This window comes from Mastomys coucha, unplaced genomic scaffold, assembly GCF_008632895.1.
Source record: "Mastomys coucha isolate ucsf_1 unplaced genomic scaffold, UCSF_Mcou_1 pScaffold4, whole genome shotgun sequence".
NCBI classification, from domain to species: domain Eukaryota; kingdom Metazoa; phylum Chordata; class Mammalia; order Rodentia; family Muridae; genus Mastomys; species Mastomys coucha.
In genome coordinates this window covers 871,697-897,969 of record NW_022196910.1, presented here as the reverse complement: position 1 = coordinate 897,969, position 26,273 = coordinate 871,697, and the positions used below count along the sequence as shown (strand labels likewise).

Here is a 26,273-nt window from a genome sequence, read left to right as displayed (position 1 = left end):
CACACTGTCCCTCTTCCACCTGACCCCCCCCACACACTGTCCCTCCTCCCACCAGCCCTCTCCGAGCTCACCTGAGCCTGCCCTCAGCCGGGCCTCCAGGTACCACGTCAGACACGACCACAGATCCACTAGCTCGATCATGACCTCCAGAGACAGCTATGCCAAAGCCGCGGCGGGGGTCCTGAGGGACACAGGGGTTACTTCCCAGACCCAGGGACTCCCTTGGAGGGGCAGGCCTCGGCTCACCTTGTACAGTGTAGCTGTGTGCTGTTCCCAGATGGTCAGCTCTTCCATGTCTGCCACCTGCTAGGGACAGGGACAGGCTCGAGGGGCAGGAGGAGGCCATGGTGCCCACTGCTTGCTCTGCCCTCCACAGCGCATCCTCTCCACAGTAGCTTCAGGGCTCCACGGCTCCCACCTCCCTCAGGGTCACGGTTGCAGTCCTCCCTACAGTCCTCCTCCCCGTCTGGCTTACCCACTATGCCTCCCCTCCTATGACCCTTGCTCTCCCTGCTCTCCAGCTGCTCCCCAACATCCCAGCCTCCCTCCTGCCCAGAGGCTGCCTCTCAAGACCTTCCAGGCCTTCAGAGCCTTCTGTGCATCCTGGGTAAGGTGGCCCGGACACCCCCACTGAAAGCCGAACCCCTCACCACTTCATCTTAATGTCACGTGACTTTACCTGCCAGGCCCCCTCTCTGCTGAGCTGTACCCCTTGCTCTGCAGCTTAGGTTAGCTCCAAACTCATGGCAATCCTCCTGCCTCAGCCTCCTCACATGGAGGAGGCACAGGGGGGACCTCCACAAACCCTGGCAAAGGTCTTCAAGCGGCACTCTGAAAGCTTATCTGCACTCAACCGTGGACTTTTTATTCCTAGGCTTTCCCAAGTGTGCCAGGGCTCCTTAGGGGGAGGGGAGGCAGGTGGCCAGGCTTGTCGCAGCCTGCTCAGCTTGTCCCAGCTGGTGTAGGCAGGTCACAGGCTTTGTCTAAAACCCTCTGGGGCTCCCCTGTGCCTTAGGGATCGACATGAGCCCTGGTTCCCCATCCCTGCCCATCCATGGATTTCTCAACTGTGCTCCGCAGGCTTTTAGCTGTACAAGACCCGACCTCTCCATCACTCAGCCCAGACGTGCCATCAGCTATAGTCTTTGGCAAACTCCTACTCAGCCTTTAGAGCTGGGGGTGGGTGCTAAGGTGCCTTCCAATATACTCATCCGGCACCCCAGCCCTTGGAGTCTGGGGTGTCACAGTCTAATCTGGTTTCCTCCACGGATTCCCCCGAGTCCGGGCGCTCAGGGTAGTCTGGGATAGGGATTCTAGGGACCGGATAAGGTTCCCACAGTGTGGAGCTTTGAGAGAATTTGAAAACCACAAGAGGGCGGTTTAAAAATGCTAATTGCAAGCCCCTCAGCCCCGCCCCTCCAGGTGAGCGCCTGGCCCCGCCCCTGCCACCTGCGGACAACCAGAGCCTGAGACCAGAGGGGAACGGGTGGGACGAGCCTTCCACCCGGGGCGCTGGCTCTCCACCCACCCCTGCGCACTTTAGGCCAAGGGCGCGCGCGCGGGGGGGGGGGGGGGGGGAGAATGTTGGGAGGGTCTGGGGACAGGTCCGTCGGCGGGGTCTGGGGAAGGTCATTCCTCCTCCCCCTAAGCGGGCAGAAAGCCTCGCAGACATAAAGCTTGGAGTGTGACCCAACAGCCAGGTCTCAGTTTACTCTTCCAGGGTAGGAGTTTGGGGTCCACGCCAGAAGGGCAAAATTCCTCCAGGGTCCCTGGAACTGGCTACTGTCATCCGACCCGCCAGGCTCCTTATTAATTTATTTATTTATTGGGTGCTCAATAAATGCTAGCGGCCAGGAAACAAAACAAAATACAGCTACCCTCTTTCAGGATCACACACGGGCGACCTCATTGTCTCCGTGGGATTCGAACTCAGGTCTGTGGGGTAAAGTGGTTGAGGAAGCTCCAAAAGGTGGCTCTTGGGGGATTAGTTCACAGATTTATCTCGCCATGTAGTCGTAGGCTAGTCACCGTGCCTCTCCGGGCCTCAGTTTCCCTGCCTGGGTCCCACTCCCATTCCGACCACCACCTGTTCCAAGCGTCCGGCACAACTCGCCTGGAATCTCACCGCCATGGTGCACAGCAAGCGTCCTGGAAACGGTCAGGCAGCCCCCACCATGGCCCTGGAGGGGTCTGGAGACAGCCAGCCCCTACTGTGGGCTGGGATGGTGGCGGCGGGGTCGGGGCCGCGCTCCCGCCTTTCCCGGGCTGGGCCAGCGGCTCCCAGGCGCACCTGCTCTTCCTCCTCCGAGTCCGGGGCCGCCCCGCCCCAGCCGGGCACGCCTCTGGGAAGCGGCCGCCGGCCCCGCCGCGATCCGGTCCAGACAATCGCGATCCGGACCTGGTTTCCTACAAAGCCGGGCTGAGCTCCGCGGCCCGGACAGCCAAACTCACGGGCGGGGTTGCCGGGAAAACCCGGAGCGGCCACGGCCAGGCGGAACGGAGTCCCGCCCCCCCCCCCCCCCCCCCCCCCCCCCCCCCCCCCCCCGCACGTCTCTGTTCTGTTGTTTTCCCACGTAAGAAACGGGCACATCGAGGCAAAGAGGCGAGTGTGCGGTGGGCAGGGAGGGGCGCTGCAGGAGGGTTCTGAGGGTGGGTTAAGAGTTTGCCCTGTGCGGGGTGATGGTGGCGCAGGCCTTTAATCCCAGCAGTTGGGAGGCAGAGGCAGGCGGGTTTCTGAGTTCGAGGCCAGCCAGGTCTACAGAATGAGTTCCAGGACAGCCAGGGCTACACAGAGAAACCCTGTCTCGAATAAAACAAAAGAGTTTGCCCTGACAAGAACGATCTCCGCCTGCGTTGGTACGTTTGCTATGAAAGCGTGAAGCCGCTCCGGTGCGTCCCGCCCCAGAGATCAGATACCCCTGGCAGCCTCCGTGGGAATCGCATCCACATGGCTCACAGTCATCCGCAGGAAAACAAACACCAAACACATGAAACGAAAGTAAACGGGTCAAAAAAAAAAAAAGCGATTGGTTTTCCAGCCTTAATCCCAATACTCGGGAAGCAGAGACAGGAAGATCTCTGTGAGTTTGGGGCCAGCCTGGTCTGCAGAGTGAGGTCTGGGCCACCCTAGGCTACACTGAGACTCTTTCTCAAAAAAAAAAAAAAAAAAAAATCCAAAAACATAACCGTTTCCCAGACAGTCCAGTCGTGTTCCTGGCCTTTCCCGGGTCCCCCTGACTCCGGCAAGTGTGTATTTCAAACTCAGGCGGCTTCCTCCTCAGGGCCTGCCACTGAGGGCTAGCTTTAGAAAGGTCCAGTTAGTAGCCTAGACTTGGCTTGAGGTAAAAGGAAGTCACCTGGATGGGCGGGACTCATGCTGGCCCCGCCCACAAATTCCTCACTAGAAAATAAAACCTGATCCCCAGCCCAACCCAAGGTCAAAGGGCAAGCCTGGGCACTAACAACCTCCAGTTGTCATCTCACAGCTCTATCTGGGGGGAGGAAAGGAGGGAGTGCGAAGGCCAGAGGCAAAGCAGAAACTCAAGGCTCCCCTGGAGAAGGGGTTTTGAAGGTTGGTAAAGAGTTGGTTGGCCAAGACAATCTAATCAAAATCTTTGGGCTGTCTTGGTGCTGCCTTTAGCTCAGCACTTGGAAGACAGAGGCAGGTGGATGCATGTTAGTTCAAGGCCAGCCTGGTCTACAGTGTGAGTTCCAGGACAGTCAACGCTACACAGTGAACACTTGTGTACCCGGAGGCCCCACGGCGACTGCCCTGCCCCAGCATTTCCTCTCACTCACCAACACACCTTGTGCCGAGAGAAGAAACACGGTTGGAGGTTCAATCTCGGGTCTTTTGCCTGTTCTCTGTGTGCCCTTCAGGAGGTTACTCTCCCACTCTGTGCTCCTATTTGGGCATCTAGCATTATGAGTATAGAAATCCTAGGTTCTGCACGGCAGAGTGAGTGGGTGGACTACAAGGGGGTACCGTAGTGGTTTGTCTATTTGTAAGCCACTGAGTGGGTCTGTGCCTCGGTTTCCCCATCTGGAAGTAGGAATGATAGTGGTTTAAAGGATCGATTCCCACACTTGGAGACCTATTGCGTGTGTATCACCCAGGGCAGGTTCTGTTGTTTTGAGGCAGGGCCTCCTATGTAGCCTAGGCTGTCCTGGAACTCACAGTCCTCCTGCCTCAGCCTCCACAGCACCTGAGACTCATCCTCCATCCCTGAGGCCTAACTTGTCCAGGATCCTGTGAAACAGTTTGGGGGCTAGGGGGCGTGGTTACTGCCAAGCCTGAGGTCCGATCTCCAGGACGCACAGAATAGAAAGAGACTTTCAATCCGCATGAGTTGTCCTCTGATCGCTGCACGCTATGGCATGTGCGCGTGCGCACACACAAATAAATACTTATGTAGAGATTGAAAATTAAAGAAACTCTCCAATCCGCCCCCAGAGGCCGAGCACAGGCGGTGAAGCAGATGCATCCTGGGCAGGGATGTTCGGGCTGCAGTACCGACGCCAGCCAGGAGGGGGCAATGTCTGCAGGCCAGAAAGCGGGTGTAGGGTGGGAAACGAGGCCTCTGGAACTCTCTGCTTGCCTATTCTCATACATCTGGGGAAACTGAAGCATGCGCCGAGGTCAGGGCCTGGGGTTGTGGGGTGGGGGTGGAGTCAGGGGTCACTGAAGGGTGTGATGTCCCCTCAGGTGTGGCAGGACAGGTCTGACCGGAACTCGAGAATGCCCCAAGAACTTCAATGGTGTACACTTCTGCTAGGAGGGAGGAGCAGGCCCTGCTCTCAAGAGAAGGACAGAATGGAGGCTGCGCCAGCGGACAAAGGAAAGGCAGGGATCTAGGTCCGGACAGTAAGGTGAGGGAGCCAGAGCGACAGAAGATTCAGTGGAGGAAGGCAGGCGTGCGAGGCTCAGACTGACCCCGGGGAGGAGGGAGCCAGGGAGAGTTCACCACCGAACCACCCACAGTGGAGGAGAGAAGCAACGGAAAGCTGCCCCCATTTCCACAGTGCTCGCACCACATGCACTGCCGATAAAAATAATTTAGACTTTGTAAATAGCTAAGAATGGTGACATGCACCTGCTAACCCAGCGCTCATGCGGGGAGGGCTGGGGCAGGAGGATTGCTCTCAGTTCTAGAGGAACCTGGACTGCACCTTGAGGTCCAGGCCACTGAGCTGTGGAGCGATACTCATCACCACAAAGTGCACCGCAGGGCAAAGTAAAGTACAGGGACAGTCTGAGGAAGCTCGCATCTGGGACGCCAAGGAGGTAGGCCAACCAAGACTAGGGTGAGACTCCTCGCCTCAGTTTCCCTGTAAAGCAGGGCTTCCAACCTGACTCAGAAGGGCTAGCCTGGGGCTTCCCTGAGCCCCTGTCTCCGGCACTTGGGACTGCAATACCAGCTTCAGCCAGTAGGGAACACGTGGGAACCAGGCCTGGCATCTGGTGTCCCAGGACTCCCTACCCCACCACCACCAAAAGTCTTTAAACTGCTTCCAAGGTCTTTCTCACAGCTCTCTCTCTCTCTGTTGTTGTTGTTGCTGCTGCTGCTGCTGGTGTCACTATGTAGACCAGGCTGGCCCAGAACTTACTATGTAGACCTGGGGTGGGGGTGGGGTTATCATTCAGTCTGCAGCTGTCTGTACAGCCACACCTCTGTGTCTTCCACAGTGTCAAAAACCCTCCAGGAGCTATTTGTGCATTTATGGAGTGCTGACCGTTTGTCAAATCTTATTCCAAATAGAGGTATATACGGTTCAGGGGTATAGCAGGGTGAAAAGACCCCTGAGGTGAGGGCTCCGTGAGTGTGTGGCTGACAAGCGGTGTCTCTAGCTCAAGACATTTCATAGCTCTTAAGCACCCTTTCAATAATTCAACTTTTGGGCAGGGTCTCGGTGTGTGTGTCCTGATGTTCTGCCAACCTCCCTGCCTTACCACTGACCTCCGGCCCCTGACCCTGACCCGCGACCTCAACACAGCCCCTCCACCTGATCCTTCCTGACAGTCACCCCCTTATCAGCCACCAGAGGGTGCACACTGAGCCATCTCCCTCTGTGCACAGCCTTCCTTGGCTCCTACCCACATGGCAGCTCCCGGCTCCCTCCACTCTCAGCACACTGGCCTGAGCCTTAACCTTCTGCCTGGGCCTGTCACCACCCCAGACATCCGTTTACCCCCAGTGCTCCCGTCTTCATCTTCCTAAGGTAGAACAAGCCACATGTGATGGGGCACACCTATTGCCCCTGCCACCAAGGTAGAGGAGGGGAGATCAAGAGTTCAAGGTTATCCTTAACTACTTATGGACACAGACACCAACCTGGGCTATATGAAATCCTGTCTCCAAAAGCTGAAAAGATAAAATTATGAATTTCTGAGCCTTGTTCCCAATATACTCCTGGCATACAGTAAATACTCAAGAAATACAGGTCGTCGTCGTCATCGTCATCAGGCAGCCCATCCCCACGGCCGAGTGTCCCACTGACCTCGGCTGCGAAGGGTGTTGGGTTCTACCCTGAGCAAACACTGCCTCCCTGGCACCCAGCCAGGCACAGGAGGAAGGACTGAGCCTAAATTCTCAGTGTGGACTTTCCCCAGAATCGGTGCCACACGGAAGTGCCAGGCCAGACATGGATCTTTTTAGACATCAACCAGGGAGCCAGCTCTAAGGCCCTCTGTGTGACAACCTGACTCTACTGTGCAGCTGCTCCTGTCTGGGCCTCACTTCATTTTGTGCCAAATAACAAGGAACTGAGTTGGGAATGAGGACCTACAGTGAGCGCCCCAGCCCCATAGCCTGCTACTGTAGCACTGGCTTCTCCATGATGCAAAATGAGAAACTGAGGCTGGGCTAGCGCAACAGCCAATAGTTGGAACGCCCAATGCTAGGTCCACCCTGTGTCCTGAGCCTTCCCAGTCCAGAATAAAACAACCTCAGGGGTGGCTGGACACACCTTCCTGAAGGAATTGTTTTTCTTTGTTTTGGGGCAAAAGACACAGAAGCAGTTCCTGTGCCCCTCCCAACTCCTCTGTTGATCCCCTGTAGGCATCTGTCCATCCATCCTACCCTCATCGTGTAATTCCCAGCTGACAGACGTGTCTTGGGGAGCTGGCAGAGCTCCTGTCCTCTCATGCCCCCACAATGTATAACCTAGGACAGGTGGAACATTCAATGCCTTGGAAACATAGGGTGACTTGACTCTCAGGGAGAGTTCCAGAAAAACTCAGAGTTAGTTCAGGCGTACCCCCAATTTCCTCTGCCATCTCCCAAAACTGCAGGCCAGCCTCCCATGGGAACTAGGATCTGTCCTGCTAGGGGATCAGGGACCAGCCTCCCCAGCTACCACCTGCGCTCACAATGACCCTTTGAAGGCTGGGCTGCAGCGTCCTGGGCGCTGTGCCAGGCCAGAAACTGCAGCCGCTTGAACTTTCTGAAACTGTGTCAGATGCCCCCACAGGATGCCAGCCTCCGGCTCCCATGGGGGTTACCCAGAGCAAACTTGGGGGCCCCAGGAGCCTGAGATGGGATCATTTGGATGCTTAAAGCCCTTGGGATAGCTCAGCTGGAGACTTACCCGTCTGGAAGGCTGAGTGAGTGGACGCGGGGTGGGAGGTGGAAGCTGGATCCTGGATGGCTGTCTGGCATGGGTGGCAGGGAGGAGACCCGAGCTGGCTGCTGAGGCTGGACAACCTGTTTGCTCAGCGAGAGCGGAGTGGAAGGGACGGCGGGCGCGTCCCTTTGCCGGGTGGAACCGGCAGGGCTCTGCAGGTCGTGCGCAATGGTGAGTGTAAGAGAGGCCGGCCCGCAGGTGGGAGGGCTTGTGGCTCAGTCGCAAGGTATTCTCACGTGGCCAGATAGGCCTTAACCCCTGAGCACCCAGAGAGGCCTAGCTAGCCCTGCACCCCACAGCGCTTACAGGTGCCACCGAGTAGGTGCTCAGAAAACACCGAGCGCCCTAAGGAATGAATGGGCTGTGCCTCTTGCTGCAACCCACCCGCTGTCAAGCTTCCTGCTTTCATCGCTAGGGGAGACACTGGAATAATCAAAACTCGAGCCATGGCCCAGCTCATCACTCTGGGATTCTAGGCGGGAACTCCACCCCTGACCACGCCCCCAGCCCCCTCACTGGGGAATTCTAGGCCAGGCTGCACCTTTAGCCACACCCAAGATCATTATCTATTCCATTGGCATTGGCTTCCCGGTCTGTACACTTGGCCCCTTGTGACTTTCCAGTTTCAGGTTTTATTTTTATTTTATTTATTTTTTTAACTTTGCTTCCTTTTAATTTGAGCACTCCTGACCTAGTTCCTTCCTGTGATTTACAAACAGATCTCAGCTTTTACCAGGTGTCCACATCTCTGGAGGAGTGGGTGACCCCATCTTAGTTCCTGCAGCAAGAAGGCTTCAGATTCAGGCTCCCAACCCGCTTTCAGAAGGCGCTAATGCTGGGCTCCAGTGACCACACTTTGGAAGCCCTGGCTTTAGTCAAGTTGACTCAGTTCTGTCCACGCCGCACACCAAATCGCTCTTTCTGATGCAATTGTCTTAACGAACGGGCAGGGTGACCACGTCTGTCATCCTAGCAAAGGGGAGGCTGAGGCTGGAGTGTCTGTCTCAAAAACACAACAAAAAATATATAGTACACACGTATACATTATTTTGCAATATGACATATGCTTATTTCTATTGATAACTTATGTTGTAAAGTGATAAAGTGACAGTAAAATACACTTCTAATATATGTAATAAATGTATTTCTTAATCTTTTTTAAAGTTTTATTTATTTATTATATCTAAGTACACTGTAGCTGTCTTCAGACACACCAGAAGATCTCATTACGGATGGTGTGAGCCACCATGTGGTTGCTGGGATTTGAACTTGGGACATTCGGAAGAGCAGTCAGTGCTCTTAACTGCTGAGCCATCTCTCCAACACTGTAATAAATTTCTTTAATGCACACATTCCTATAGCCCAGGTTAGTCTCTTTAAATCAATATATAATTGAGGATAACTCAGACCCTATATTGGGGAGGCAGAGGCAGAGACAGGTGGATTTCTGAGTTCCTGGAACTTGTAGACCAGGTTGGCCTCAAACTTGGAGATCCACTTGCCTCTGCCTCCCAAGTACTGGAATTAAAGGCATGCGCCACCACTGCCCTGCTCAGGTTTTTGTTGTTTTTAGATTTATTTATTTATTTATTTATTTATTTATATAAGCACACTGTATCAGACACTCCAGAAGAGGGCGTCAGATCACATTACGGATGGTTGTGAGCCACCATGTGGTTGCTGGGATTTGAACTCGGGACCTCTGGAAGAGCAGCCAGTGCTTTTAACCTCTGAGCCATCTCACCAGCCCCTTTTTATAATGATTTTTTTTTTTTTTTTGTTACTCTGTGGTCCTTTTTTTTTTTTTTTTGGTTTTTCCGAGACAGGGTTTCTCTGTGTAGCTCTGGCTGTCCTGGAACTCATTCTGTAGACCAGGCTGGCCTCGAACTCAGAAATCAGCCTGTCAATGCCTCCCAAGTGCTGGGACTAAAGGCGTGCACCACCACCACTGCCCGGCTTGTTTTTTTTAAAGATAGGGTCCCACTATGCAGCCCTGGCTAGGTTGGAACTTGCTATGTATACCAGGCTAGCCTTATCTCCACCCTGAAGATTGGCTTGCCTCTGCCTTCACTGTGGCATCGGCCTAGGGGGCTCCGGAGTCTAATGGCTAGGCTCTGCCTCTGATATCCGATTGGCTGTAGTTGCTTCTAGGCCCCGCCCCATCTCGGTCCCCTACAGACGCTCCTCCCTCTGGTTTGTTTGAGCTGCTCTGTTCATTCCTCTACGGACGCTTGGAGGCGCTGGTGAGTCGTACGTCACCTTAGCCCCACCCCTGTTACCTAATTGGTCAGGTTCCTCCTTTTGCTTTAAGCCCCTCCCTCCGCCCCCATACTGCACGTGAACGCAAGTTTTTCCGCACCGGACGCCCGAGGGAGGGCGCTCGCAACTCCCATGAGTGGGTGCCGCCCTAAGCCCGGTCCTTATCTCCGATTGGTCGAGAGCTTCGTGTCGACGCTAGGCTCCGCCCAGACCCCGCCCCCTCCCTCCGCCCGGTAGTGCTGGCGGCGCTTGTTGTTCAACGGCGGCGGCCGAGCTCGGGTGCATCCTCGGGCCCGCCGCCGCCGCCGGAGCGCTCGGCCATGGAGCTAGAGGTGCCGGACGAGGCGGAGAGCGCCGAAGCGGAGGCCGTGACGGCGGAGGCGGCCTGGTCTGCGGAGAGCGGGGCGGCGGCAGGTAAATGTGGTCCCCCCGGTCGCTGCGATGGGCTCGCCCCGCTCCCCCGCCGTGGCGCGTGGTCTCGACCGCCGGCTTTGCGCTGCGGGGCGGCCTGCCGGGCCGATCCATTCCCCAGCGCGGCGCAGGGGTCCACGCGCTCTCCCATTGCCTGCGCGGGGGAGGGGGCATTAGCACTCGGGCCGGGGAGGCTGCACCGCCCCGCCCCGCTCCGCCCGGCCCGGGGATGCGGGGCTCGCAGCGCTCGGCCTGTTTTAGGGTCCTTGGATGACACGGTGGAGCCGCAGGCGGGCGTGGGTGCGGCTCTTTATCCTGGCAGCGTGTGCATGCGGCGAGCCTCCTTCAGATGCATGCGGTAGCGGTGAAGTGGTCCTCCGGTTTGGAGGGAGAGGGAACCCGTTTTCTTGCTGCAGGGGAGAGAGACAAGCGAGTCATATCTGCCCCTCTGAATGTGTGGCGAGTGGCTTCTCCACAATGTGTGGGATGCCGGAGCGCCCTCATCCTAACGGGGGACCCCACTTGCCGACACTGCCTGACAAGAAAGGGCGAGTATGTCCTCCATGCGACCCCCTTTGCTGTGCTGTCAATCTTGCAACTGTCACCTTCTAGTCCCTCCCTCCCTGCTACACACCACTGATCACCTATTTGTGGGCCTCAGTTTACCTCTCTCTAAAATGGGGCCTGGGGAACGATAAAGGAATGATGTTGAGGTGCTTTTTCTGTCCTGGCTGGGTGGGCAGATGTCCATTCCCCAACCTCCCAGACCCTTCTCTCCCTGGACTCTGTCTGTCATGCTAGGGTAGCCTGTGGGGCCACCCAGCTTCCTAGCGTCCCCTTCCTTGTCATGAGCAGCCTCTCTGGGCTTGCTGCATTCTGTAGGCAGGGCGGTCGGTATGCATAGCTGAGAGAGAACAGGATGCTCCCTTCTCCGTTGAGGTCACAGGAACTTTCTGGATCCAGCAGTACTCCCTGGCTGACAGCTGCAGTTGGGTCGCTGTGGGCTCACATAGGCTTCCAAGGTTCTCCCTGACTGCCCTCCTGGAAGACCAGGAGGGGAGGAGGAGCCAGTGGTCCTCAACCCCAGGCGCTTGCTCAGCTTCTTTCTCTATGCCATTGGGAACCCAGTGGTAGCTGACCTGCTTCTTGCCTCCAGCCACCTGCCCTTCTGGGCTGTTACCTGTGTCCCATGCAGTGCTAGAGAAAATGTGCAGGGGACAGCAGGGACCTTAGTGCCCATAAACCCGATAGCTCCAGGCACTCAGTTCCCACGGCAGCCTCGGCAGACATTTCCCCTGTGTGGAGTCTTGTTCTTCATCACTGGTGGAGTGACAAGCTAGCCGGAGCAGACAGGGTCTGTCATCAAACTCTGGACAAAACCTGTGCCTGACCCCCAGAGGTTATTCCTCACGGAAGTTCCTTTTCCTGCCTAGAGCCCTGTTAGTCATCCGCATAGAATCCCAGAGCTGCCTGTGAGTCCCATCCTCCAGTCTGGCTCCCTGATGTGTTCCCACCTGTAAAATGAGGAAGCCATCTGGATCTGCTCTAACCTTGGGTTGAACACCAGAGTCCTGACTGCCTTAAAGGAGTCACTTGCATTTATTTATTTACCACCACCTGCATACCGGCCTCCAGTGTTGGTGTTCCCAGACATGTGGGAGCTGGAGGTCAAAGGCAGGAAGAGGAACACCTACCCCACTTCTCAGAAGGCCTGGTGCTCCTGTCTCTCCTGTCAGCAGCCTGTTATCTGCTCTGGTAATTTCCACCTATCTGATGGGAAGGAAACCTATCTCTGTGGTGTTTAGAATCCAGTTATGTTAAGTCTCCTTACTCCAGAGGCCTGGCCCAAAAACTGTCTGCCTCCTGCCTTCCTGTGACTGCTGGGGCCCTTGTGCGGTTTGTTGGGTGTGTGGTATGGCTTGGGAATCCTGGATACTAGGACACAGGGCTGGTGACCTGCCTGGGCTCCGGTGTGAGTGTTCCTACGCTTCAGCGTTCCCAACCTGCCACTGCCTCCTCCCCCATCTAAATTGGCGGCGAATTATGTCAGCGTTGCTTCTAAAATCACCCTAGAGCCTGCCCACGTCTCCTCCACCCCATGCCTCTGCTGGTCCAGCATCATCATCCTTCATTTTGCCTCCACCAGCTCTCTGTTCCATAAGGAGCCCCGTAAAAACTGGCTCAGGGCCCTCCCTCTGCCCGCATTGCTGTCCCCATCCCCTCTTCCCTCCCTGTCTAGTCCTCGAACCCTCCATGCCAGCCACAGGAACCTGCAGCAAGCGGCTGAGCATCAGAGCAGGGTGACATTCAACAGGTGCGGTGCGCAGCGACTGTCAAGGTGTGCCAGGTGGTAGCCGACACGCACCAGTAAGAGGTGGTGACCTCAACGTCAGGGTCAGAACTGTTGGCCTTAGAGACAAAAGGTTCAGTCAAGCCTTGGCCTAGGTGTTATCTTGAGATCATGCAGTTGGATGACTGCTGCCTCAGTCTCCCCAATGGAGAAAGGCTCTGGGGCCCTCCTTCGATTGGACTGCGGGGGGTTATGATGCTGATGTGTGCAAGAACAAGGTATCGCTGGGGCAGGGACTCAAGTAGTTGCAGCTCCCATGCTAGGTTTCATCATTAAAGTTTTATCAGCACGTGGGTCATGCCCATCATCTCACAGGGTGTCTTGGCTGCCTCCCTGTTCAATTGTGGAGCTGGGCAGCTGCAGTTGGGACCTCTGGTCACACAGACTCACAAAGACTCAGTCTGCTTCCCTTGGAAGGTATTTGTCAGGCTCAGGAACCCATTAGATAATGGTCAGCCGTCATCAAGGTGACATTAAGCTAGGACCTGATGAGGAGTGCCTGCCTGGGTACAGAGCTGGCCTAGGGCATACAAGTCCCTGGGCTCAGCCCCAGGGCCATGTAAACCAGCTGTGGTGGACAACACCTGCCATCCCAACACTAAGGAGGTGGAGGCCTGAACGTCAGGAATTGAGGGTTAGCCTTGGCTACATGCTCAAAGGAGTCAGTCCTCTCCTACCTTATAGTCCTGGGGATGGAATTCAGCTGCTCAGGTTTGGCAGCAAGCTCCTCACTCACTTAACCATTTTGCTGGTCCAGTGTTGACCTTTCTTGAGCTTCTACTGTACTGGGAGACTAGGGGCTTCAATGGCCAAGGGGCTAGCCTGGAGCTCTTGCTTACGGAGGATTTGGGTCCCAGCCAGCTCAGAGCCCTGAGCAGTCTGTGCTGCAGGTTTGGGGACCCTTGATATGGCAGCCTGGGTGCCAATTAAGGCCACATGGGCCTTGGTCATGGGAAGCTGTGTCCCTGGAAAATGAGTGTGGAGAGGTGGGTGAGGGGTCTGCTGTGTCTGATTGGACTATGAGTCAGCTGTTGGGTCCCAACTGTTCTGTTCCTGGACTGAATGTCGTCTATGCAGGTGGAGACCCTGCCACAGGATTATACCGAGCTGGGAATTAGCTCAGAGCCATTGCCAAGCTGCAGCATAGCAGGCTGACCATGCGGGGGCTGGGGAGACCCTTCGCTGTCACAGGCCTTCAGGGGTAACAGTGGCTGCACTGGGTGGAGGCGCACGTGCGCACTGAGCAAGCTTGGACTAAGTCACTGGCCCTTTGAGGGTCCCCACATCGGTGTCAACCCTGTTTAGAGATCTGATAGAGGCTGAGCCTTCTGGGATGAGGGGCCAGTGGGCTCAGTGGGCAGGGTGGGTTGCAGGAGCTCAGCTGCGGCCACCACACCTGATTCTGTGAACTGGTTTTCGTTTGTTTTGGAAGCTTTTTGCCACTGTGGCCCTGTCACCATTGCCTGCTCCCATCTGACCTCCCTCGCCATTTTTCTTACCTTGGATGCAGCTGCCCTTGGTCCCCATGCCAAACACAACTTGGGCCTCATGTTCTGGAAACTATCTTTTCTGTTTTCAATTGTACCATCTTTGTTGGTTTGTAGGAGCTCTTTGTATATTGTAGACCCTTCTCTTTCACCTGTAACACCACTATGCATCACACCGCTCTTCTGGTGACTACTGACCATCAGCAAATTTTAGTTTTTCTGTTGTCAAGAGTATCTGTCTGACTGTTAACAACTTCCTAGTTTGACATCATAGAATGAAATTCTCCAGTTTCTTAATCTTTTCTGTCCCCTCCTTTTATTTTTGTTACTGTCTTATGTAGCCCAGGCTGGCTTCAAACTCACTATTTTGTGTAGGATGATCTGGAACTACCAATTCTCTTTCCTTTACCTCCTGAGTGCTGGGATGACAGGTGTGTGCCACCACAGCTGGTTTATGAGGTGCCTGGTTCATGTGATGTTGAGGCTGGAGCTCAAATCCTGGTGCATGCTGGGAGAGTACCCTGTCCACCCAGCCTCAGTCCAGCCTTCCCTTTTCCTGTTTTCTGAGCTTGGGGTGGGGGGGTATCTTGTAGCCAGACTGGGGACACAGGGAAGACAACCAGGAATTCTGTGCAGTGGGCATTGTGCCTTTAGGGGTCGCGTGTCCTGGGTGGGGCACAGTGGGGCCTCTGCCTGAGACTTTGGTGGGGTGGCCTTGCCTGACATTCAGCTCTTTGGGACAGACTCTGGAGCCTTCTCCTCTGTCCGCCACTGGCACTGAACAGTGTCCAGCTACTTGAGGACCTGCAGGACCGTGGGTGGCCTGGTCGCCCTGCCTGGCTTGGCTTCCTGTTTTCCTCCCGGAGCTGACCAACAGGGAAGCTCGGGGTTTGTCTTGTGTGATGGGTCAGAGAGGGGCAGTCACCCTGGGAAACAAGGGCAGTGGGGTCCCACCCCATCCCTCTACCCTGCCAGACACCTGCTCTGCTGGCCTCCAGCAGCTCCTAAGGGCCTGCGGTGTGTGTGGCTGCCCCCACCTCTCTCAGCCACCACCACCTCGTGACTTCCTTTCCTTTCCTGTTCCAAAGAGGTGAGGAGTGTTCCCAGGACAGCGGCAGGCTGAGTGGAGAAAGTGCTGCCCAGCCCTGCACAGAGCACAGGCCTGCCCAGTCAGGAGGCTGCACATGGCTGGCCCTGGGTGCTTCCAGGTCACCCACCTGCCACAGTAAAGCTGTTGGAGATATGTGAGAGAGGCTGCCAGCTTTACTCAGCCTCTCTGAAGTCTAGGTGCTGTTCACACCCGCTGCTGCAGTGCTCAGGTGCAGAGTTGGAGCTTGCATTGCATTGGGTCATCCCTCCGCTGTCCGTCTGTCCGTCCATCCACACTGCAGCCAGCTCTGCATGTGCCAAGGCATGAGCTGTGGTTCCTCCTCTATTCTGCCTTTATGTGGGCTCTGGGCACTGGACCTGGGTCCTCAGGCTGCACCTTCCCTGCTGGCCTTAGTGTTATATCAAAACTGTGCAGTCTCATTCCAGAACCTTGCATTGCCCCACCCACTTCTCAGCACCTCCTGACACCCACAAATCCACTTCCTGTCTCAGAGCCCACGGGGTGTGGCCTTTTTTTGTCCTGGTCCCTCACTGAGTCCCATGTCCTTCATGTCCCTCCACAGTATGGGCTTGTAAGAGCCTCACTCCTGTTCATGGCTGAGTAATACTCCAACATAGGGACAGGATACCCTGGTGTGCCATTCCTCCATGGACAAATGTCCATGTTTCCTTGGTGTTGGCTGTTTTCGGAAAGTCCCACAGGGACTGTACATGGGCTTTTCACTTCCCCTGGTGGCTGCCTGAGGGTGGACTCGCTGAGTCACAGAGAAACAGTGTGTCTGACTGAGGACAAGCCAGGCTCGCCCACAGCCACCAGTACTTCTCCTTCCCTGGCGGCTGCAGGTGGCTTCCTGTGACTAGCTTCACTGACATTAGTGCTTGTTTTTAGTTCTTAATATTGCATGTGTATCTTTCATACATGTGTGTGGGTGCTGCCCTGAGGGTGGCAAGGTCAGTGGTCAACTTGCAAGAATCACTTTTCTCTTTCTACTGTGTGGTCCTCAGGTTTGAACTCAGGCCATCCAGCTTGGTAGCAAGCACCCATTGAGCCCTCTCTCTGGCTCATATTGCCTCTTTTCTGAGCACAGCTGCAGTAGGCATAAGGAAGCCACTCACTGTCGCTGTTTCATTGTGTGTGTGTGTGTGTGTGTGTGTGTGTGTGTGTGTGTGTTTTAGCGGGCATATGTCCACACTGGTTTGGGGTCACCGTGGTGCCAGTATGTGGTACGCCAGATACCCTGGAACTAGCGACACAGATGGTTGCTAGTCACTGTGTAGATAGATGGTAGGCAGGCATCGAACCTAGGCCCTCTGGAAGAGCAGCCCGTGCCTTAACTGTTGAGTTGTCTCCCCAGCCCATCATTGTGACTGTCCATTCTCTTTATGTGTTAGACAGGGTCTCCCTACGTAGCTCAGGCTGGCCTCAAACTCCCAATCCTCCTGTCTCAGCCTCCTGAGAGCCAGGGTGACAGAGGAGGGCTGCCACTCCTGTGGAGCAGGGAGTCCATGAGCCATGTGTGCTGGGTGAGCTGTGCCCTTAAATGACCTCCAAGTCATCGTCCTGTATGGGCAAGCCATCCCTCTGAGGAGGCTTTCCTCTGAGTGCCCCTGAGGTGAGCCAGTAGATTCCAGGGAGGAGGTGGCGGTGAGTTCTGCCATGGTTCACGCTGCAGAGAGTTTCAGAGGATAGGCGGGCAGAGTACACAGCTGTAGGACAAAAGGACTGGGCAGGAAGGACCGTGTTGGTCTGTTGTCCCTGAGCCCTAAGCAACAGCAGCTGCAAGCATGGAGGTGTTAGCAGCCAGAGCCAGGAGTGGAACCAGCTGTGCAAAGGTACTGTGGGAAGACATGCTGGTGTGGGCGATGATGGGACAGCACATGGCAGGCTCAGGCACATGGGACGGCCCATTCATAGGTAGGCTCTGCCTAAGCTGGAACAGAACACCCTGGTGGAAGGACCTCTGGGAATGGGTAGATGTGGACTGAGAGCCTCGGCATCCCAGGCAGCAGTGGACCTTGGTCCTGTGATCCAGGCTGGGGTCCTGCTTCCAGGTCTTGCAGCACTCAGCTCTCCACCTACCACTGTGACGTGTTTCCTTGAGAACATTAACTTAGGATCCTTAACCCCTTTTCCCCCAGTGCCCTGGTAATGTCTGAGGGTTCAGGGGCACATCTGTGCACCGCAGGGGGGCACCGTCTTGCTCTGTAGCCCAGGCTGGCCCGAAACTCGTCATCCCATGCCTCAGATTCTCGGTGCTGAGATAACAGTTGTAAGGCACTATGACTGAGTTCTTCCTTTCTGCCTGTCTGAGCTGTCAGACTAACTCATGTGCACTGGGCAGTGGTACAACAGGCAGGGACAACACTCTGGGGCCATGGAGTCCAAGGGTCCAGTGCTGGCCTGCTGTCCATGGTGTGGGATAAAGATTAACCCACAGAGATCAGGAGCTCTTGGCCTGGGGCTGTTGCTGCTCTAGAATTTGGCAGATTCTTTCTATGGACCGTCCCATTGTGTCCCAGTATGCCAGCCGCAGCAGCTGCTAGGATCCAGTTTCTCTGCAAGTAGCTGACAGAGTGCGCCCAGCCACATGGCATTCCTGCTCACCATGGAAAGGTGGTCACCTACAGACACCCCACAGCTGCCTTACGAGACAAGGACTCATGTAGCCAAGGGTGACTAAGGTCACTATGTAGCTGAGGATGGCCCTCCTTAATTGTATGGAATAGATGGTCTCCTGATCCTCTCCTGATCCCACTACCTAAACCTCCCTGTGCAGGAATGACCAGTCTGCCACCAGCTTGGCAATGTTGTTGTTGGTGCTGCGGTATTGCTATGTAGACTTGGTGACCTCTGCCTCTTCATGTCATCCTGCTTCAGCCTCCTGGGTCCTGGGATAATGCATATATACCACCAGGGCTGGTCCCTTCCCTTAGCTAAGGTAGTCTTTCTCTCCCCTTCCCCCTCTTCCTCCTCCTCCATCTCCATTTCCTCCATCTCCCCCATTTCTTCCTCCTCCATCTCCTCCATCTCCATCTCCTCCTCCTCTATCACCTCCTCCATCTCCTCCTCCCATCTACTACTCCTCCATCTCCTCCATTTCCTCCTCCATCTGCTCCTCCTCCATCATCTCCTCCATCTCCTCCTCCATCCCCTCCTCCCATCTACTACTACTCCATCTCCTCCATCCCCTCCTCCTCCATCTCCATCTCTTCTATCTCCTCCATCTCCATCTCCTCCATCTTCTCCTCCTCTATCTCCATCTCTTCCATCTTCTCCATCTCCATCTCCTCCTCCATCTCCATTTCCTCCTCCATCTTCTCCTCCTCTGTCTCCTCCATGTTCTCCTCCTCCATCTCCATCTCTTTCATCTTCTCCTTCTCCATCTCCTCCTCCATCTCCATTTCCTCCTCCATCTCCATTTCCTCCTCCATCTCCATCTCCTCTTCATCCCCTCCTCCATCTCTTCTTTCTGCAGTTCTGGGGGCAGAGGTTAGGGTGCGGTGAATGCCCTGCTGTCTCCTCCATCTCTTCTTTTTTCTCTCTCTTTCTGCAGTTCCGGGGGCAGAGGTTAGGGTGTGGTGAATGCCCTGCTGTGTCTTTGGAATACATGGCACCCAGTCCCTCTTCAGTAGCTTGTTTCTGGTGCAAGGTTTTGGAGGCCCACATGGGTCCGGTGGTTCTTCACGTGGACTGAGTCACTCAGAGACTCTAAAGTCCCTTAAATTGGCTATAGCAGAAAGATCATTGAACCCCACAAGTCTGCTGCGTGCCCATGGATGTCCCCAGCTCCGCAGTGGTTACAAGGGTGACACACTCTCAGGAGCATGATGATGTGACTGGCGGCCTTCTGGACCTGTTTGTTACTCAGGAAGCTGAGCTTTTTCTCTCATGCTTGGAGAGAGCCACTGGCCTGTCCCCTCACACACTGCAGAGGTATGGGCGGGGTCCAAATGGGGACCTGCTGCTGGGGCCATCACCTGCTGGGTCACAAGCCTTGAGCCAGGGCTCTGAGCTCTGTGACAGATGGAGTCTGCAGGTCCCATGAGGCCTGCACTAATAGTGATGTGTTTACCATTGTGGACACTCATGTCTACATTTTTTTAAAAAAAGATTTATTTATTTATTTATTGTGAATATACTCTCACTGTCTTCATACACCCCAGAAGAGAGCATCGGTTCCATTACACATGGTTGTGAGCCACCATGTGGTTGCTGGGAATTGAACTCAGGACCTCTGGAAGAGCAGTCAGTGCTCTTAACCACTGAGCCGTCTCTCCAGCCCTCACGTCTACATTTTGATTTAGGGATTTTGAACTGTAATTGGTAGGCTGTAGGGATCACTTATTTAAGGTATACACACCTGTGTGATCTTCAGATTATACAGCCAGGTAATCTACGTAGTTCCAGAACATTCCATCTCTCAGAGAAGGCCTTCTCTGTTTAAGGAGTCTGCCAGCGAGCACATGCATTCCCCTCTGTGTTCTCCCACCCTGTGCATGGCCTGTCATGGATACTATGTGGCTTTCTTACCTGGGTCAGGCCTTTGTGTCAAGCCTCCCTCCTATTGGCTGCTCCAGTGTGTGGGTCACCAGGAAAGAATGCACTGTTGAGTGTGAGAGCAGCAGAGCATTCTCTTCCTTTTTGAGGTCTTGGTAGAGCCACCATGTCTCAGTCTGTTGCTGCTGCTGCTGCTGCATAACAGGCATCTCTGATACAGAAGCTCCACACCACACTTGTGCGTGCACCTACCCCAGTTCCCTAGGGTGTGTATGTGATGCCTCTTTTGGGTGGCTGGAAGTTCTGGTCCACAAGGACCATGTGCTGGCTCCTTCCCTGCCCAGGCCTCTTCTCAGAGACAGACAGGTCACCTATACATGCAGCATGGGAGCCATCAGCCACCAGACCCTTCACATTAAGCAGTGTGGTTGTGGGGGATGTTTGAGGGTCTCGCTCAGCAGTGGGCAAGCCTTGCAGGAATCTGGCAGAGGGAGCTACAGAGAACAGCTGTGCCAGGGTGGGATGGGATAGGGAAGGGGCCTGTGTTGGCTTGAGGAGGCAGAGAGGAGGGAACCAGGGAGGCAGCAGGAAAGGAAGCCTCCATGAAACCCAGTCAGCAGGCTAGCGTGAGCTAATGGACAACCCGTCAAGCCCAGCCCCCTTAGCACTTCCCCCTCCTGGCCCCAGGCCTTGCTCTCTGAGGCAGTGTGATAGCAGAGTCTAGAGCCTGTGATCTCCCTGGCCGTAGTTTCTGTTTCCATTTCAGCCCCTTCCTTTTTCCTGTGCCCCAGACCTCTCTGTCCACCGTTCGTGTCACTCTAAGATCACCTGTAAGGAGTGTATGCAGGTGATGGGCATAGCCCGTTTTATAGATGGAATGGTCTGGGTGGTGTCCCCAGGCAGCATGCAGTTGCAGCCCATGTGACAGGTGACTCGGATGATGGGGACACAGCTTCCAGCCTCCCCAGGAGAAACCTGCCTAGAGAGATTCACAGACTCAGCCGAGGTCACAGAGCCACAGGGCAGCAAGCGTTGGCCTGAAGCTTGAGGGGTCATTGCATGGCCCCGTGGGTATAGTCACCACTTGCCTGGGTGCTGCTGCAGATGTGGGCTGACTGGGTCTCACGCACTGCACCCGTAGCCAGCTGGTGCCCCCGCCTCCCCTCCTCCCTGACTATTTTTAAACATAATTTCCTGGAAAACGGGGCTGCTCACTCAGAAGACAATTGGCTGGGAGGAGAGCGTCTGAGCTGTGTCAGGGCCATTGAGTGCCCTGTCCTGCTCCCGACCACATCCCCGGGGTTTGTCTTGACTCCCATGTTTCAGCCAGTGAGGTCAGAGCCCATGGTCCACGCTAGGGTCCATGCTTGGCTACAAGTGGGACAGGTGACTCAGGACCTCAGAATGTCACCTGCATCCCTGGGAGCTGCTGCCAGCACAGCTGAATTCTTCCTTCCAGCCACAAGTCCTAGACCTTCTGCCTCCCTCATTTCACCCAACTTCCTGCCTCCTGGTCCTCCCCCCAACCCCCGAGACAGGGTTTCTCTGTGTAGCCCTGGCTGTCCTGGAACTCACTCTGTAGTCCAGGCTGGCCTCGAACTCAGAAATCTGCCTGTCTCTGCCTCCCAAGTGCTGGGATTAAAGGTGTGCACCACCACCTCCTGGCCCTCCTGTTCCTTGATCTCCATGCCCCAGAGCAGGTTGTTCCACTGTAAAGGCAGACACTGGGTGTCTGATAGAGCTTTGCCATCACAGTGGCTGAAAGGTTACTCACCATCACCTTATACAGCCACCACGGTCCATCCTATTCCCTGTCAGAGGCAGGGCCAGAGTGTCCTGTGGTCGTGTTCCTATATCCAGCTGTGCTGAGCATCTGTTCCAGGCCTATCCTGTGCACTGGGAGCCTGCATCCCTTGGCTCATAGCCTCTGCCTCCCCCGAGGAACCCGCAGTGACAGACACCGGGCTAGGAGACAGTTCACCCTAACTGCACCCCCCCATCTTTCTGCCCACGAGTGTCTCCTGTCAGGCACAGTGAGAGACTCCCGGCCAGGTCCCTGCCACCGCCACTTCAGTGACTCGGATCATGCCTCCATGGCCCACAGGGGCTATGAACACTTGTCTCCCCAAGGGTCAGTCATCTCTGGGTCCCAGACACAGATCCACAGACTGTTGTTCACTACAGAGACCAAGACAAATACCAAGTCAGCTTCTAGAACCTTTTGTGAGTCCCTGCAACCCATGGTCCTCAGTCCCTGGGTCACCGGCACCACAGTCCACCCAGTGCTGGATTTGAAACCTAGGTAATAAATATCTCTTGTCTGTCATCCAGGCACCCCAGTGAGCCTGGGGCAGGGATGAAATTGCCCCTCCCCCTCTACCACCGCAGGCTCGGCACAGGCACACAGCCTGGAACAGGGATGATTCAGTGGATAAAGGGCTTACTGCACAAGTGTGAGGAACCAAGTTTGATTCACGAGCACTCAAGTAAAAAGGAGTGAACTGCACAGCTGTTACCCCATCACTGGGGAGGTGGAGGCAGGAGGATTGCTGTGGCTAACAGACACCAAGCAGCCTAATAACGGTCAGCCCTAGGCTCAGTAACAGACCCTGACCAAAGGCACAGCCAGCCGTGATGGCACACACCTTTAATCCTAGCCCTCGAGGCCAGCCTGGTCTACAGAGCGAGTTCCAGGACAGCCAGGGCTACACAGAGAAACCCTGTCTGACAAAACCAAACCAAACAAGCAAAATGAGGCAAAATGGAGAAACGATGAGGAACAATGAATGGCCTGGCCCTCTGGCCTCCACACTGATTGTGCCCTCCTTCTCCAGGTATGACCCAGAAGAAGGCTGGCCTTGCAGAGGTGAGTCCTTCTGTCTGAGGAGGCATGGGCCGACATGCTGCTGTGTGTACTGAGGCTGTGCACAGCACTTCTCTGAACCAAAAACTGTTGAGTGTGTCAGGGGCAGGGGGTGGTGCCATTATCCACACAACAAGAGGCAGGGCCTTGGGCCTGAGAGTCCCGAGTCCATGGTGGGACAGTTTTTCCCCTCTGAAGGGGAGGGTCCCAGGGTCACCCCAGAGCCTGCAGAGCTGTGGGGAGAGGGGAGCTAGGCTCTAGTGTCCTGAGGATGACATTGGGGGATAATCTGGGTTCCTGGGAGCAGCATGCCCCCTGGTGGCAGGTGTAGAGAACCACAGACAGCTTGGCTCTGGTGACCCCCCTAGCCCACAGCACAGCAACCTCTGGCTACCTTCCCAAACTGTTTTTGGTCCCTGTTCCCCAGGCCCCCTTGGTGACAGGGCAGCCAGGCCCTGGCCATGGGAAGAAGCTGGGCCATCGAGGCGTGGATGCATCTGGAGAGACTACATATAAGAAGGTAGTTGTGACAGGCGTGGGGGTTGGCGAGGGAAGCCCCTGTGGCTGGCCCACAGCTCCTACAGGGCAGCAGGGCCCTCAGCCTCCCCGCATGGATGTTGGTGTGAGCCATCATGGATGTGGCATGGTTCCTGCTATCTAGTTCTAGGAGCATTGTGTCACCCCATCCTCAGGAGACATAGCTGTCCCTGAGCCCTGTGCCCCCCCCAGCCGAATTCACCTATGTCATGGAGTCCCTGCTGTGTGTGGCTTTGGAAGGTGGCTGTTAGCTGGATGGATGCAGATGGATATCCCCAGTGCAGCCCGGGGAGAGGGGGGTGCTGCACAGCACAGAGAGGCCTCTAGGGTCCTGATGCCACCAGCCCTCCCACAGACCACCTCGTCCACCCTGAAGGGTGCCATCCAGCTCGGGATCGGGTACACAGTGGGCAACCTGAGCTCCAAGCCGGAGCGTGATGTGCTCATGCAGGACTTCTACGTGGTGGAAAGCATCTTTTTTCCCAGGTAGGCCCTGGTGCCACAGTGGCACCCTTTGAGGCTGGATCCTGAGTACACTGTCACCAGCAAGGAGGAGGCACCTATGGTGTCTGCCCCACTTGCATCTCCTTGGCCAAAGCTGATGCCATGAATGTAGCTAGCTGCATGTGGTTCTGGCCCCAAAACCCACTCAAAAACCGGGCCCGGTGCTTGTCTCTAACCTCAGTGCAAGGAAGGCAGAGAATTCATGGCCACACTGGCAGTCTCCATCAGAAGATTTGGTGGAGAGGTGTTGACCTCTGACCTCCTTGTGCACATGTGCATTCGAGGAAGGGAGGGGTGACTGTTAGGGTGTTTCCTGAAGCCAGTCCCAATATCCTCACTCAGCAGTGACCCCAGTTGTTTGTGGGGTTATATATGGGACAGATGGGGGAGAGGCACCTCAAAAAGCCACCATCCTCACAGCTATCCCCCTGCATAATCCTCTGCAGTGAAGGGAGCAACCTCACCCCCGCCCACCACTTCCAGGACTTCCGCTTCAAGACCTATGCACCTGTTGCCTTCCGCTACTTCCGGGAGCTCTTTGGCATCCGTCCGGATGATTACTTGGTAAGTGTATCAGTCAGCATCACCAAGTAACAAGCTTCCCCAGGCTGAAGCCTGAAAACAGCGGCTGCACACCACCTCCCAGGGGCAGGAGTGTGCGGTTCTGCTGGGTTCAGATGCACAGAACAGAGAGATGGAGGCCTGTGATCCCTTTAAGGACACACATCCCTGTGACCTCACATCTCTGGGCTCTACCACAACCCAGGAGCACACACTGGGGACCAAATCTTGGGTCATTGGGTCTGGCTTGACCCTGTCACTGTGGGCGTCCTCATGGCAGCCTGCCCTGTTGTGCTTTTTCTGGTCCTTGTTTGCTGGCCCTGTTGAGTTGGTCACAGTTTCCAGGAGGTTGTGGACTCGTCTAGAAAGAGCAGCTAGGGCATCTTTGGTCAAGAGGCCCTTGGGGGAAGTGAACTTGGGGCACAGACATAGGGCAGGCACCTCAGTCAGTTCCCAGGAGAGTCCTGTATCACCCAGTGACCATGATACTATGCGGGCAGCAGTGCAGGAGAAGAACACTGCCAGGTGTGGGCGTCCCTGCTTTTCAGAGATATATATGGCTCACCACAGTGGGTGGAGGAAGGACAGACAGATGGCCTGGCTGGGGAATGGGTGCAACATGGCTTAGACATGTGTCCCTACCCATCAGCATCCCCACCTGGAATGTGGGGAAGACTGACGTTCAGAGATGACACATGAACGTCAGCTGGCAAGAAGTGGGGAAGGAAAATGGCCGTGGGCGGAGGGCCAGCATGCCCACAGCCTCCACTTGGAAGATGCCTGTGACCCAAGATGGCTGCTGGGTTGTGGCCATCACACAGAGGTATCCAGGTAGGGCCTAGGTAGGAAGGAGAGAGGTGTACCCACCGTCACCTATTTACGGAGCACTCCTCAAAGCACGTGTCAGTAGCAGCTGAAGGGAGACTGGAGGCTCGTCACATGGGAACATGCCTGAGCCCACCACATCCGTGGACGACAGTCTGTAACACAGTTACATGTGGGGGGGTGGAGCAGACAGACCATACCCTCACGTTCCCACCTCTGCCCTGCAGTACTCGCTGTGCAATGAGCCACTCATCGAGCTCTCCAACCCTGGTGCCAGCGGCTCTGTCTTCTATGTCACCAGCGACGATGAGTTCATCATCAAGACTGTCATGCATAAGGAAGCAGAGTTCCTGCAGAAACTGCTGCCTGGATACTACATGGTGTGTGGGGTGGCGGGCAGGTGGGCGCAGGAGTGGGAGCTGGGCTCTAGAAGTTTCTCATGGGCCCCAGCAGGGGAAGTGTGCAGGAATGCCCACCTCTGTCCTCCCACCCTGCCACGCCCCTTGGGCCCACAGCAGCATCTCCTCAGGCACATGAGGGCCAGGAATGCAGTGAGCCACAGGTACAGTCCTCTTATAGAAGGCCAGTGGTCCTCAGCTTAACAGGGCCAGACTTCAATCCAGTCCCAGCTGGGATGGACCAGGAGTGTCAGGTGACCACCCTGGGTAGTTCAGCACAGGCCTGTGAAGCATCATTCTTCCACTGAATGATGCCCAGGTGGGACCCCAGATGTCCTGAGCTCAGGAGCCAGTGACTGTGTGCCGGGGATGGGATGAGAACTCTGGCCTTCAGAGAGCACAGGGAGACTCCAGGCCAGAGCTTTGGCAAAGGACAGCTCAGAGGGAAAGATGCCTGTCCCAACCTGATACACCAAACTCCATCACAAGAAAACACAGTATGATAAGTGTCCTAGTCAGGGCTTCTATTCCTGCACAACATCATGACCAAGAAGCAAGTTGGGGAGGAAAGAGTTTATTTGGCTTACTTCCACATGGCTGTTCATCACCAAAGGAAGTCAGGACTGGAACTCAAGCAGGTCAGGAAGCAGGAGCTGATGCAGAGGCCATGGAGAGATGTTCCTTACTGGCTTGCTTCTCTTGGCTTGCTCAGCCTGCTCTCTTATAGAGCCCAAGACCTCCAGCCCAGGGATGGCACCACCCACAAGGGGCCCTACCCCCTTGTTCACTAATTGAGAAAATGCCCCACAGCTGGATCTCATGGAAGCAATTCCTCAACTGAAGCTCC

At 55.5% G+C, this 26,273-nt stretch overlaps 2 protein-coding genes across 7 annotated transcripts in view; one reads left to right on the top strand and one right to left on the bottom strand.

Annotated features, from left to right (window-relative positions):
- Tjp3 (tight junction protein 3) overlaps positions 1–7,863 on the bottom strand; it is an 18,444-nt gene extending 10,581 nt beyond the window's left edge. For 2 of the 4 annotated variants that reach the window (XM_031349792.1, XM_031349793.1), the window contains exons 1-3: positions 2,114–2,301; positions 247–303; positions 72–181 (exon numbers count right to left, since the gene is read on the bottom strand). In XM_031349792.1, coding sequence (XP_031205652.1) covers positions 72–181; positions 247–303; positions 2,114–2,131 — 185 coding nt within the window. In that variant the 5' untranslated portion in view covers positions 2,132–2,301. Of the gene's footprint in view, positions 1–71; positions 182–246; positions 307–2,113; positions 2,302–7,587 lie in introns of those variants that run through there. The other 2 variants (XM_031349795.1, XM_031349794.1) reach the window with 2 other exon arrangements.
- Positions 7,864–10,092: 2,229 nt separating this feature from the next.
- Positions 10,093–26,273, top strand: part of Pip5k1c (phosphatidylinositol-4-phosphate 5-kinase type 1 gamma) — a 28,411-nt gene continuing 12,230 nt past the window's right edge. For all 3 annotated transcript variants that reach the window (XM_031349314.1, XM_031349312.1, XM_031349311.1), the window contains exons 1-6: positions 10,093–10,296; positions 22,573–22,604; positions 23,029–23,121; positions 23,494–23,624; positions 24,089–24,206; positions 25,256–25,408. In XM_031349314.1, coding sequence (XP_031205174.1) covers positions 10,203–10,296; positions 22,573–22,604; positions 23,029–23,121; positions 23,494–23,624; positions 24,089–24,206; positions 25,256–25,408 — 621 coding nt within the window. In that variant the 5' untranslated portion in view covers positions 10,093–10,202. The remainder of the gene's footprint in view (positions 10,297–22,572; positions 22,605–23,028; positions 23,122–23,493; positions 23,625–24,088; positions 24,207–25,255; positions 25,409–26,273) is intronic.